The 14,881-nt window shown below is 44.8% G+C and overlaps 1 protein-coding gene across 1 annotated transcript in view; it reads right to left on the bottom strand.

The window, feature by feature from the left end:
* Nucleotides 1–14,881, bottom strand: part of LOC141133874 (NACHT, LRR and PYD domains-containing protein 3-like) — a gene marked incomplete in the record, with an annotated part of 735,962 nt that overhangs the window by 243,664 nt on the left and 477,417 nt on the right. The window contains 2 exon segments of the mRNA XM_073623461.1: nt 706–2,458; nt 6,112–6,150. Coding sequence (XP_073479562.1) covers nt 706–2,458; nt 6,112–6,150 — 1,792 coding nt within the window.

Genomic DNA, 14,881 nt, shown 5'->3' with positions numbered 1-14,881 from the left:
TGTGAATGCCTGCTAATTGTTAATGACGCCCCAATCACAGTTATCAGATGCATGTGTTGCTGCCAAGATGCATGACGCTCCATGACTGAGAAGATTCTTGATCTACTTTGGGGTGTTTGTTGCATGTAGGGCAGAACATTCCAGTGAATGGGCTCCCTATACACAATGTGTGCTTACACATGAAAAATACACAAATAATGGAAGTGGGAATGTGCGTTTCCGCTACGCTCAGGTGTGACTGGGATGTGTTGGGAGGAAGATTTTAGGCAGCAAGGATGACCAGGGAGGAGAGGTGAGGGGTAAAGAAGCCTCAGAAGTCGCAGCAAAGTCTTAAAGATTCAGACAAATGTACGACTTTCTGGGGATTTTATATTGAAGTCTATGGGAGTCGTGCAGCACAAGAATCACCCAAAAGTAGTGCAGGAAGTATTTACTTTTGTTGCAGTGACTCAAAACGCAGCAATTAAGACAACATCCAATAAAATCTTTGTGTTTTTCACCTGACCTGCGACTTTACATGTCATCATAATGTCGCTGAAAAATTTCTGTAGTGTGAACCAGGGCTTAGGGCTGAGGAAAGTGTGAATTCCCAGGACTTGTAAAAAGTGTGGTAGATGGAGAACATGTCTGATAATCACCATTATACTGTATGCAGGTTCCTGCACATTCTCTGAATTCAGTTAGGATATCCTCACACTCACTTACCTGACCTCCTGACTCCTGTGTAGGAATGGAGATAGAAGTTTTTGGCACTCTGTACCCACAGTGAGAGATACAAAATGTAAAGACTGAAAACTTTCTCTCTTCAAAGACTTCAAGCAATAATTCAGCTGCTTGGAATAATTCCTGTCCATCCACAAGTGATCAGTATATGAGCGGCACAGCTTCAAACTTGTATAACCAGACATGACTCTCCTAATGAAGTCCTCATTCTGAGTCTCATACAGACAGAAGATGATCTGAGTAGGGAAAGTCTCATTGATGTCCACTATGGTCCATTTTCTCATTGCAGATCTGTTGTCCTTCATGGCCCATTCTATGATTGCAGGTTTGGCTCGGAGTGAGATGGTGATTCCTGTGATCTCTGAGAATGTCTTCACCGGATTTTCATTTAAGAGACCAAACAGGAATTGTACACATAATGCTAAATGTGAGGAATCTGAACTGAAGTCATGGAGTGATTTCTCTTTACAGATCTCTGGGAGGAAAGTACCTTCCATAGACCCAGATCCATCATCCATCCCATAATAGAGAGCAGCAAGGAACTCCTGTACACTCAGGTGGATGAAGCTGTAGCAGGTCTGGGTACGGACGTCCCAATGGAAGATGTTCTCATTCAGAAATACAGACTCCACCTCATCCAGAGAAAGTCCATGTCTTTTTAGATCTTTCTTCTCAAATAAGATTTGTTGGTTCAGAACTCCCTGATTGGCCAGAGCACACAGCTTCTTCAGACAGGTTTGTTTCCTGTGTACAGACTGCTCCTTATTGCTGTGATGGGTTAGTAAAACCTCCAGGTAGAGAAGGTAAATTGAAGTCATTGTATGACACCGAATTAAATCCAAATCTTTTCTTATTTCTTGTTTCATTACAGTGCAGACAATCCAGCATGTGATGGGGACGGCACACATGGTGTACAAAACGTCATTGTCTTTTAATATACTGAGAACCTTGCCTGCATCTTCTTTATTTCCAAAGAATTTATGGACATATTCCTCTCGATCGTCCCTTGTAAATCCCTGGATTTCCACATTGCGAGAATCATCAATGAATGTGTTAAGTTTCTCCATGGCCAGTGACCTTGTGGTGATGATCAGAGAAGATTGTGGGAGAACCTGTCTCCTGAGCAAGCTTTGAAGAATTATTTCTTTGTGGTTTTCCATAGAAATGTCAAGACAACCCTCAGATTTCTCCTCCAGAGTCCACCTCAGTTCATCAAACCCATCAACTATGGTTAGAAGTTTTCTCTGACTTCTAGGATCCTGCAGAATAGACACCAGGTCATCTGAACTTAGTCTACAGGCTTTGGATAAAAGTCCCACAAGACTTATGTTTCCGGGGATGGTGTTGATTTCTCTACAGCTCAAATAAAACACAACATCAAACTTTTCTTGGTAGAGATCCCCAGAGGCCCAGTCCAGCATGATCTTCTTAGAGGTCATTGTTTTTCCAATCCCAGCAGCTCCTTCTAATACAACAATCTTAGGGATGAACCCATATTTATCAGGGTCAAAGAGGGCCTGGATTGTGGTTGGGGATCTTTTCTCCATGATCTGTAGAGGTCTTCTCCTTGAACTCCTTATTTCCTGTTCTTTTCCCTCTTTATTCTGGGGTCCATTTATCATCAATAACTTGGTGAATCTTTCCTGTAGATGAACAGCCTCCCCCATACGGGAATTATATTCTTTAATCCTCTGGAACTTCTCTTTCTCAGACTCTCTGTGTTCCTTACTGATGTCTTTATGAGAAAAAAGAGAATATTTTATTCCTTATACACACATGAAACAGTATTTATAAGACAGAGTTGGGAATATTATATTCTAACCATAAACCCGAAGAATGGAACCCTAAAAGAAGATATCCCATGAAATACAGGAGGACTGTGGAAGCATCCAAACTATGGACACACCATCCAGACCAGAGGCATAAATAGAACCTACAGGGCCCCAGTGCAAGAAACCATGAAGGGCACCCCCTGACTGCTGGGGCCCTTTCCATCAGTCTCAGGCCCTTTCCTCTGGTCCCAGGGCCCTTCCCTCCAAGGCTGGGTCTCTTCTCTCTGAGGCAGGGGCCCTTTCTTCAGCCCATGGCCGTTTCCTGTTGTGGGGCCCTTTAAAAGCCCTGGTTCAGACTGCTACAACTTTTCATGCGACTTTCAACACAAAGTAGCATGACAAGTCAAAACACATTCATTTCAATGAGTGCTGTCCTAATAAATGTGACTAAAGTTGCAGCAACAAAAAAAAGGCAATACTTTTCTATGAATTTGGTGAGATTTGAGTGGCATAGACTCAGTGGCGTATCCAGGGTATGGCACATATGGCAAGTGCCATGGGCGCAATATGAAGTGGGCGCTGCTGAGTGGCTGGGCAGCAAGGCTTTGTCCTGCATAATTATGTTGCTTATATGTCAACTTGTGGCTGAATAGGACCTGCAGCAGTGTGAACATCCAGCACATCCAGGGACTGGCGAGCAAGCCAGCTGGATGTTCACTGTGCAGTTCCGATTAAAGACTTCACCTGTCAGATCCAAGATGTGATGTCGGGTATGGGCAGGACTGCTACTCAGACCCGCCCCTCTGTCAAACAACCAATGTAATGAAAGAGCCGACTCACATGGTACTTCATTTCATGTAATGCTCCTCCACCTCCTCCCTTACACAGAGCACAGCAGCCCCTCCCCTCTAGCAGGTTATATATAAGCCCCGCCCCTCTCCCTATGTCTTTTCCAGCATGAGCAGATGTTAGTATACACAGGGAGAACACTGCAGGTGAATGTAAGGTGAGTGTATAGTGAGAGAAGGCTGAGCTCTGATTGGACAGTGGGGTATCAGACATGCACAGGAGGGACTTCAGGTTCCAGCATGTCAGCTGCTTTCTGAGGAGGTTTGTTGTTATGCCATCACTATGTACAGTGCTGAGGATATCACTTCCTGGGTACTACATGCGTTGTGATGTTTCATCCACTCACTGCGCTGGTGGGGGGGAATGATGTGTCAGGCTGGCCTCCCATTCAGCTCTCTGTATGTATTGGTGGGATCTCTTGTTGCAGATACTATATATCTCTGCAGATTGGATCTGTCCAGTGTGTGGGCTCCAGGGCCCCCTACAGGAGATCTGAGAGGGGGATCAGGCACCAGGGCCCCCTACAGGAGATCTGAGAGGAGGATCAGGCTCCAGGGCCCCCTACAGGAGATCTGAGAGGGGAATCAGGCACCTAGCGGTGTCAGGCAGTAAAGAGAACCTGTCATCTATTCAGATCAAAGTAAGACCCCTTTCACACTGTGCCGCCCCGGGCGTCAGCGGTAGCGCCGCTTTACCGTCGTTTTAGCTGCGCTATTCGGCCACTAGTAGGGCGGTGGTAACCCCCATTAGCGGCTGAAAAGGGGTTAAATCTGCCCACAAAACGCTGCCGCAGCGGTGTTTTGCCGGTGATATAGCAGCTCTGCCCCATTGATTTCAATGGGGAGGAGCGGTGAGTTCACCACTCCTTCACCGTTCCAAAGAAGCTGCTGGCAGGACTTTTTCTGATGCCCTGCCAGCACACCGCTCCAGTGTGAAAGCCCTCGGGCAGCGCTCCAAACATGCCTGCAAAGTGCTGCTGCAGCGGCGCTTTGCGGGCAGTTTTAACCCTTTTTCGGCCACTAGCGGGCAAATAGTACCGCTAAAATGATGGTAAAGCACCGTTAAATATAGCGCCGCTTTACCGCTAGTGCCCGCAACGCTTCAGTGTGAAAGTAGCCTAAAACTGACATTTGCCTGAAAAATCGAATTGGGTATACACTGTTCATTTTTTCTCATTCAACCAGCAGGCTGAATGAAAAAAACTGTTAGCTTTTGGCGACTCTTTCATTACACTGGTTGTTTGACAGAGTGGCGGGTCTAAGTAGCAGTTCCGCCCATATCCGACATCACAGCTTGGATCTGACAGGTGAAGTCTCTGATCTCTCTGAGCTGAAAATGAGTGTGCACCCAGTGCACTGAAAGGTGAATTGAAGCTCTGGTTGCAGTGGATAGAAGAACTATCTACAGAAAGGAGCTGCTTTTACAAAGATAAACAAGTGGAAGATGGTGGAGCTTTGGGGAGGGGATGGGGAGATGAGGGCAGAGGACAGGGGCAATAGTGAGATGTGGATGGATGACCTGCACTTTGTGCAAAAGGCACTCCTGCAGTCTGTACCTAGTGCTCTCCCGAGCCTCGCACTCTGTAAATAAAGCACTCCAGAAAACTACTCCCTGTGCATATCAAACTCCTGAACAAAGCACTCTTCCACACTTTGTGTAATGCACACTTTCATAGTTTATACAAAACCATTTGTAATGGAAGCTTTTCCTTTTTTTAATGATAGTGCTGGGGTTTGTATGTGCCAATGAGACTTTATCTTGTGGCACAGCAATCAAAGCATATTTTAGAGGTACAAGGAAACCTGGGTTTTGTTTAGCCAGGCCCATTAAGCCCCCCCACTGTTAAGAGTCTGACCACATCCACTTTTGCCACAGTGCACATAGCGTGCCTTCGGACACTTCCTCCCTCAAGTGTCCCTCATTCTGAAGTTCAAAAGTTGGGAGGTATGGTCTCTCCTGCCCATAAAAGCCTGTTACAGGCAGCGGTGCCTGTAAAAAGATGGCCATGGGCCAGCCATGCAACCGTTTCAAAGCCTGCAGGGCTCAGGAAAGATCGTACAGGCTCAACCGGGCAGCGCATGTGCAGTAACGTAATGTCGCCGCCTGGCGCCATTTTTAAATGGAAGGCACTCATTCTCGGCAGTGCCACAGCGGCACAACAGTGCAGAGGAGGCACAGACCACAGGAGGACTCAGGACTCAGGAGGACATTACTGGGGGGGAAGCCGGCCCAGCAGAGGAGGACAGTACACTGATGTGCACAGTGCCTGACTGGAGAGGTGAACGAGACACAGTGACAGAACAGAAGACGGACACTGACTGATGTGGAAAGATATGGTAATATTAAGGGGGGACAGAGTAGGAAACTACCATGTCCACAGCCTCTAACCATGTCCTGTCCGCAGTATCTGAAAGATGGGTTTCAAATGTTTTGACAGGGGCGTAGTTTCAGTGGTTGCCAAAGGCGCCATTTTCACTAGATACGCCTCTGCATAGACTGCAATGTTAAATCACAAAATTGCAAACAAGTCACTAGGAAATTGCAAGCAAGTTGCACAACTTTGGGATCACAACAGTCTGAACTGAGCCGATGTTCTGCAGTGGGCCCCCTTTTCGCATCTTGGGCCCCCTACAGTGGCAGAATGCCAGGGCCCGGTCTCAAGTGCAACCTTTACGACCCTGATAGTTCCACCACTGATCCAGACTACAATAAAAACAAAATGTTCATCCAGAAGAGATTTCATATGAAATGTGGATGTCCTACTAACCTGATAATCTGTTGTCATGTGTCGTCTTCTTCAGTTTGGCTGGAAATAAGATTAGGGAAGTGATTAGTCCTGACAAACCTCTGAAATGTATAAAATAATAACTAAGAGAGTTATTAGTGAAGCAGATCCTCCCAGACACCATCATCCCACCAACCCTCTGTAGATTGGGGTCTCTCCTCCTCCAGGTGATGGGGAGTGTCTTTGTCTGCCTGGTAACATCTCAGCACATTGCAGTGACATGTGACCATGGTGGGGGGACCAGAAAAGCCCCCAATTCTCTATGCAGGTTTACAGACACACACCTAGAATCTGGAGCCTTGACTCCTCTTTCTGATGGAGGTTCAGGTGGATGCATGAGGCACAAGGCTCAGAACCCCGAGCAACAATCATGAGGGTCTCCTAGGAATACAGCTATAAATATGGAGGTTCTGTATAATAGACAAGTGGCTGTGATTGTATTGCTCTGCTCGGCATGCTGAGTGATGTCATTGGGTTATGGTGACTGACTGCCGGCATCCTGGAGAAGTGTTACTCTGCTTCCCTTTTACATTTTATTTTATTCTGTAAACTCCCTCAGTAAAGATTGTTTAACCCCTTAGTGACTGAGGGGAAAACAACTGTTAATGCCTGAACACAATTTTGCAACTTTGACCTGTGTTAATAAATCTGTACATATCACAACTACACTGTGTATCCAAAATTATATAGAACGTCCTGTGAGCCTCCACTAACAATAATAAACCAATAAATCCTCTTTGAATCAGCTGTAAGTGGTAAACATGTCTCATAAACCATGTAAAAGTACTAAAATTGCATTAAAAACGCTGCGCTATCAAAAGGTATAAGCAAAAAGCCTCTGAACTGGTAAAAATATATCCTCTACATCGTGTTAATAATAATGCATAAACTATATGATGAAAAATATATAAAATGACACGTGCTTAACCACTTAAGGACCGCCTAACGCTGATTTACGTCGGCAAAGCGGCACGGGCAGGCAAAATCACGTACATGTACGTGATTTGCCTTCCGCGGGTGGGGGGTCCGATCGGACCCCCCCCCCGGTGCCCGAGGCGGTCCCGTTCTGTTCCCCGGCGATCCGAGATGAGGGGGAGGCCATCCGTTCGTGGCCCCCCCCTCGCGATCGCCGCCGGCCAATGGGAACATTCCTTTGCTGCTGTTTGCTAAACAGCAGCAAAGGAAATGATGTCATCTCCCCTCAGCTCGGTATTCCGTTCCAGCGCCGAGGAGAGAAGACAGGTATGTGTGTGCACAACACACACACAGTAGAACATGCTAGGCACACAAAACACCCCGATCCCCCCCCCCCGATCGCCCCCCGATCCCCCCCCAATCACCCCCCCCTGTCACAAACTGACACCAGCAGGTTTTTTTTTTTTTTTTCTGATTACTGCATAGTGTCAGTTTGTGACAGTTACAGTGTTAGGGCAGTGAGTATTACCCCCCTTTAGGTCTAGGGTACCCCCCTAACCCCCCCTAATAAAGTTTTAACCCCTTGATCACCCCCTGTCACCAGTGTCACTAAGCGATCATTTTTCTGATCGCTGTATTAGTGTCGCTGGTGACGCTAGTTAGTGAGGTAAATATTTAGGTTCGCCGTCAGCGTTTTATAGTGTCAGGGACCCCCATATACTACCTAATAAATGTTTTAACCCCTTGATTGCCCCCTAGTTAACCCTTTCACCACTGATCACCGTATAAACGTTACGGTTGACGCTGGTTAGTTCGTTTATTTTTTATAGTGTCAGGGCACCCGCCGTTTATTACCGAATAAAGGTTTAGCCCCCTGATCGCCCGGCGGTGATATGCGTCGCCCCAGGCAGCGTCAGATTAGCGCCAGTACCGCTAACACCCACGCACGCGGCATACGCCTCCCTTAGTGGTATAGTATCTGAACTGATCAATATCTGGTCCGATCAGATCTATACTAGCGTCCCCAGCAGTTTAGGGTTCCCAAAAACGCAGTGTTAGCGGGATCAGCCCAGATACCTGCTAGCACCTGCATTTTGCCCCTCTGCCCGGCCCGGCCCACCCAAGTGCAGTATCGATCGATCACTGTCACTTACAAAACACTAAACGCATAACTGCAGCGTTCGCAGAGTCAGGCCTGATCCCTGCGATCGCTAACAGTTTTTTTGGTAGCATTTTGGTGAACTGGCAAGCAAGCACCAGGCAGCGTCAGGTTAGCGCCAGTAGCGCTAACACCCACGCACGCACCGTACACCTCCCTTAGTGGTATAGTATCTGATCGGATCAATATCTGATCCGATCAGATCTATACTAGCGTCCCCAGCAGTTTAGGGTTCCCAAAAACGCAGTGTTAGCGGGATCAGCCCAGATACCTGCTAGCACCTGCATTTTGCCCCTCCGCCCGGCCCGGCCCACCCAAGTGCAGTATCGATCGATCACTGTCCCTTACAAAACACTAAACGCATAACTGCAGCGTTCGCAGAGTCAGGCCTGATCCCTGCAATCGCTAACAGTTTTTTTGGTAGCGTTTTGGTGAACTGGCAAGCACCAGCCCCAGGCAGCGTCAGGTTAGCGCCAGTACCGCTAACACCCACGCACGCACCGTACACCTCCCTTAGTGGTATAGTATCTGAACGGATCAATATCTCATCCGATCAGATCTATACTAGCGTCCCCAGCAGTTTAGGGTTCCCAAAAACGCAGTGTTAGCGGGATCAGCCCAGATACCTGCTAGCACCTGCGTTTTGCCCCTCCGCCCGGCCCAGCCCAGCCCACCCAAGTGCAGTATCGATCGATCACTGACACTTACAAAACACTAAACGCATAACTGCAGCATTCGCAGAGTCAGGCCTGATCCCTGCGATCGCTAACAGTTTTTTTGGTAGCGTTTTGGTGAACTGGCAAGCACCAGCGGCCTAGTACACCCCGGTCGTAGTCAAACCAGCACTGCAGCAACACTTGGTGACGTGGCGAGTCCCATAAGTGCAGTTCAAGCTGGTGAGGTGACAAGCACAAGTAGTGTCCCGCTGCCACCAAAAAGACAAACACAGGCCCGTCGTGCCCATAGTGCCCTTCCTGCTGCATTCGCCAATCCTAATTGGGAACACACCGCTTCTGCAGCGCCCGTACTTCCCCCATTCACATCCCCAACCAAATGCAGTCGGCTGCATGAGAGGCATTTTCTTTATGTCCTCCCGAGTACCCCTACCCAACGAACCCCCCCAAAAAAGATGTTGTGTCTGCAGCAAGCGCGGATATAGGCGTGACACCCGCTATTATTGTCCCTCCTGTCCTGACAATCCTGGTCTTTGCATTGGTGAATGTTTTGAACGCTACCATTCACTAGTTGAGTATTAGCGTAGGGTACAGCATTGCACAGACTAGGACACACTTTCACAGGGTCTCCCAAGATGCCATCGCATTTTGTGAGACCCGAACCTGGAACCGGTTACAGTTATAAAAGTTAGTTACAAAAAAAGTGTCAAAAAAAAAATATATATATAAAATAAAAAAAAAATAGTTGTCGTTTTATTGTTCTCTCTCTCTCTATTCTCTCTCTCTATTGTTCTGCTCTTTTTTACTGTATTCTATTCTGCAATGTTTTATTGTTATTATGTTTTATCATGTTTGCTTTTTCAGGTATGCAATTTTTTATACTTTACCGTTTACTGTGCTTTATTGTTAACCATTTTTTTGTCTTCAGGTACGCCATTCACGACTTTGAGTGGTTATACCAGAATGATGCCTGCAGATTTAGGTATCATCTTGGTATCATTCTTTTCAGCCAGCGGTCGACTTTCATGTAAAAGCAATCCTAGCGGCTAATTAGCCTCTAGACTGCTTTTACAAGCCGTGGGAGGGAATGCCCCCCCCCCACCGTCTTCCGTGTTTTTCTCTGGCTCTCCTGTCTCAACAGGGAACCTGAGAATGCAGCCGGTGATTCAGCCAGCTGACCATAGAGCTGATCAGAGACCAGAGTGGCTCCAAACATCTCTATGGCCTAAGAAACCGGAAGCTACGAGCATTTTATGACTTAGATTTCGCCGGATGTAAATAGCGCCATTGGGAAATTGGGGTAGCATTTTATCACACCGATCTTGGTGTGGTCAGATGCTTTGAGGGCAGAGGAGAGATCTAGGGTCTAATAGACCCCAATTTTTTCAAAAAAGAGTACCTGTCACTACCTATTGCTATCATAGGGGATATTTACATTCCCCGAGATAACAATAAAAATGATTAAAAAAAAAAAATATGAAAGGAACAGTTTAAAAATAAGATAAAAAAAGCAGAAAAATAATAAAGAAAAAAAAAAAAAAAAAAAAAGCACCCCTGTCGCCCCCTGCTCTCGCGCTAAGGCGAACGCAATCGGCGGTCTGTCGTCAAACGTAAACAGCAATTGCACCATGCATGTGAGGTATCACCGCGAAGGTCAGATCGAGGGCAGTAATTTTTGCAGTAGACCTCCTCTGTAGATCTAAAGTGGTAACCTGTAAAGGCTTTTAAAGGCTTTTAAAAATGTATTTATTTTGTTGCCACTGCACGTTTGTGCGCAATTTTAAAGCATGTCATGTTTGGTATCCATGTACTCGGCCTAAGATCATCTTTTTTATTTCATCAAACATTTGGGCAATATAGTGTGTTTTAGTGCATTAAAATTTAAAAAAGTGTGTTTTTTCCCCAAAAAATGCGTTTGAAAAATCGCTGCGCAAATACTGTGTGAAAAAAAAAAATGAAACACCCACCATTTTAATCTGTAGGGCATTTGCTTTAAAAAAATATATAATGTTTGGGGGTTCAAAGTAATTTTTTTGCAAAAAAAAAAAATAACTTTTTCATGTAATCAAAAAGTGTCAGAAAGGGCTTTGTCTTCAAGTGGTTAGAAGAATGGGTGATGTGTGACATAAGCTTCTAAATGTTGTGCATAAAATGCCAGGACAGTTCAAAACCCCCCCCAAATGACCCCATTTTGGAAAGTAGACACCCCAAGCTATTTACTGAGAGGCATGTCGAGTCCATGGAATATTTTATATTGCGACACAAGTTGCGGGAAAGAGACACATTTTTTTTTTTTTTTTTGCACAAAGTTGTCACTAAATGATATATTGCTCAAACATGCCATGGGAATATGTGAAATTACACCCCAAAATACATTCTGCTGCTTCTCCTGAGTACGGGGATACCACATGTGTGAGACTTTTTGGGAGCCTAGCCACGTACGCGACCCCGAAAACCAAGCACCGCCTTCAGGCTTTCTAAGGGCGTGAATTTTTGATTTCACTCTTCACTGCCTATCACAGTTTCGGAGGCCATGGAAAGCCCAGGTGGCACAAACCCCCCCCCAAATGACCCCATTTTGGAAAGTAGACACCCTAAGCTATTTGCTGAGAGGTATAGTGAGTATTTTGCAGACCTCACTTTTGTCACAAAGTTTTGAAAATTGAAAAAAGAAAAAAAAAAATGTTTTTTCTTGTCTTTCTTCATTTTCAAAAACAAATGAGAGCTGCAAAATACTCACCATGCCTCTCAGCAAATAGCTTGGGGTGTCTACTTTCCAAAATGGGGTCATTTGGGGGGGTTTTGTGCCACCTGGGCATTCCATGGCCTCCGAAACTGTGATAGGCAGTGAAGAGTGAAATCAAAAATTTTCACCCTTAGAAATCCTGAAGGCGGTGATTGGATTTTGGGGCCCCGTACGCGGCTAGGCTCCCAAAAAGTCCCACACATGTGGTATCCCCATACTCAGGAGAAGCAGCTAAATGTATTTTGGGGTGCAATTCCACATATGCCCATGGCCTGTGTGAGCAATATATCATTTAGTGACAACTTTATGCAAAAAAAAAAAAAAAAAAAAGTGTCACTTTCCCACAACTTGTGTCAAAATATAAAATATTCCATGGACTCAATATGCCTCTCAGCAAATAGCTTGGGGTGTCTACTTTCCAAAATGGGGTCATTTTGGGGGGTTTTGTGCCACCTGGGCATTCCATGGCCTCCGAAACTGTGATAGGTAGTGAGGAGTAAAATAAAAAATTTACACCCTTAGAAATCCTGAAGGTGGTGATTGGTTTTCGGGGCCCCGTACGCGGCTAGGCTCCCAAAAAGTCCCACACATGTGGTATCCCCATACTCAGGAGAAGCAGCTGAATGTATTTTGGGGTGCAATTCCACATAGGCCCATGGCCTGTGTGAGCAATATATCATTTAGTGACAACTTTTTGTAAATAATTTTTTTTTTTTTTTTTTTTTTGTCATTATTCAATCACTTAGGACAAAAAAAATAAATATTCAATGGGTTCAACATGCCTCTCAGCAATTTCCTTGGGGTGTCTACTTTCCAAAATGGGGTCACTTGGGGGGGTTTTGTACTGCCCTGCCATTTTAGCACCTCAAGAAATGACATAGGCAGTCATAAACTAAAAGCTGTGTAAATTACAGAAAATGTACCCTAGTTTGTAGACGCTATAACTTTTGCGTAAACCAATAAATATACGCTTATTGACATTTTTTTTACCAAAGACATGTGGCCGAATACATTTTGGCCTAAATGTATGACTAAAATTTAGTTTATTGGATTTTTTTTATAACAAAAAGTAGAAAATATCATTTTTTTTCAAAATTTTCGGTCTTTTTCCGTTTATAGCGCAAAAAATAAAAACCGCAGAGGTGATCAAATACCATCAAAAGAAAGCTCTATTTGTGGGAAGAAAAGGACGCAAATTTCGTTTGGGTACAGCATTGCATGACCGCGCAATTAGCAGTTAAAGCGACGCAGTGCCAAATTGGAAAAAGACCTCTGGTCCTTAGGCAGCATAATGGTCCGGGGCTCAAGTGGTTAATAACCAATAATAAAGTGACAATGTGCATTCATATAGTGATAAAAATTTTTTAAAGCAAATAAGTCTGTGGAAATTTAAATAAATCCAAATACTGGAATTATAAAAAACACATCACCCCCTGAGGAAGATACAAAATTCCCTTGTATCGACACAGGTAGGGGAAGGGGACAGGACGGCACGCTTAGCAGATCAGCTGTTAGGAACGATCAGCATACCATCCCGTTACCGGCCAGTCTCAACCATTCCTTTTTTGCTTGATGTAGAATGGCGCACTGAAGCGCCTGGATATTGTGAGTACCCTGTGTGGGACCTGTTTATTTTTGTTTCAATAAATTGCATAAACATACTACACTATGAGATCCTTTTTTCATTGATTTACTGAGGCACATTGGCGATTGATCCAGGATCCCGGACGCACGAACCCTGTAGTGGTTCCAAAGCGTGTATTGACCAAGCTTAACAGCAAGGTCACACACCTTAAGGTGAGCCTTCATTACATGGGGGAGCACCTGAGTGAGAACACAGAGTCTGATTATCGCATCACTTTCACAGCATACTGAATCGCATGGAGTGTGGAGCACCTACTGAATCGCATGGAGTGTGGAGCACCTACTGAATCGCATGGAGTGTGGAGCACCTACTGAATCGCATGGAGTGTGGAGCACCTACTGAATCGCATGGAGTGTGGAGCACCTACTGAATCGCATGGAGTGTGGTGCACCTACTGAATCGCATAGAGTGTGGAGCACCTGTAAAGTGGATCAATTTGAACTTTTCACAGGGCACTTAAGCACTTTATAATTCCAGTATTTTGATCTATTTAAATTTCCATGGACTTATTTGCTTTAAAAAATTTTATCACTATATGAATGCACATTGTCACTTTATTATTGGTTCTTAAGCACGTGTCATTTTATATATTTTTCATACGTTTTTACCACGGTGTAGAGGATATATTTTTACCAGTTCAGACGCTTTTTGCTTATACATTTGATAGCGCAGCGTTTTTAATGCCATTTTCGTACATTGTGTATCCAGGTGGATTATACAGTATTCATTTCGGGACAAATTGAGCTTCTTTTGGTAACACCGGCACAAACACTGTTAGTTGTGGTTTGTACCCGTAGTACGGCCTAAAAAACATTGCACACATTTTGCTTTTTTATCCTACCTAAAAAAACCTGACACTGATACTTATTTAGAAAATGTTTTTTAACCACTTCCTGACCGGCTCACACCGATATACGTCAGCACTTTGAAGAGGGATATCGTTATGGCAGCAGCTACCATAACCCCGGTATTCTCTTCTTCAGTAAACGGTCAGGATTCCGATGACAGGGGTCCCTGCGGCGGATTCACGACAAGATCACTTTTATCGGTGGCACTCTCTGGTGCCCTCCGCCGCTTACCGGAGCCGTCGGTTGTGGCGGAGGTGATCATGTCCATTCACATGTGTGGTATGGAGCTGAGGGAGGGGAAGATGGCCCCTACCCATCTCCATACTATTGCAGGGCGGAAGCGACCTCAAAGCGTCACCTCCGCCCATAGCTCTTAAAGAGATTTTTTTTATTTTATTGCATTTTAGTGTTAATATGAGATTTTGTGTAAATATTAGATTTTGATTCCAGATCTCATATATAAGAGGTCCTGTCATGCTTTTTTTCTATTACACGGGATGTTTACATACCTTGTAATAGGAATAAAAGCGACAACTTTTTTTAAAAAGGCAAAACGAGGGGCTACCATCATAGCAAATACAGAGTGTGGTGGTCTCATCCCTATCAAAATGAACCATAGAAAAAGAAATCCCCCTATGTTTGGGACTTTAGCAGGCCACCAACTCTTTAAGTATAAAAATATAAATTTTATCAATATGGTTAAAAAAGACGTGAAAGCGTCTATAACATACAAAATAGAAAATCATTCCATAGTATATACACAAT

Source organism: Aquarana catesbeiana, linkage group LG03 (assembly GCF_042186555.1).
Source record: "Aquarana catesbeiana isolate 2022-GZ linkage group LG03, ASM4218655v1, whole genome shotgun sequence".
NCBI lineage: Eukaryota > Metazoa > Chordata > Amphibia > Anura > Ranidae > Aquarana > Aquarana catesbeiana.
This window is presented reverse-complemented; position numbering and strand designations above follow the sequence as displayed.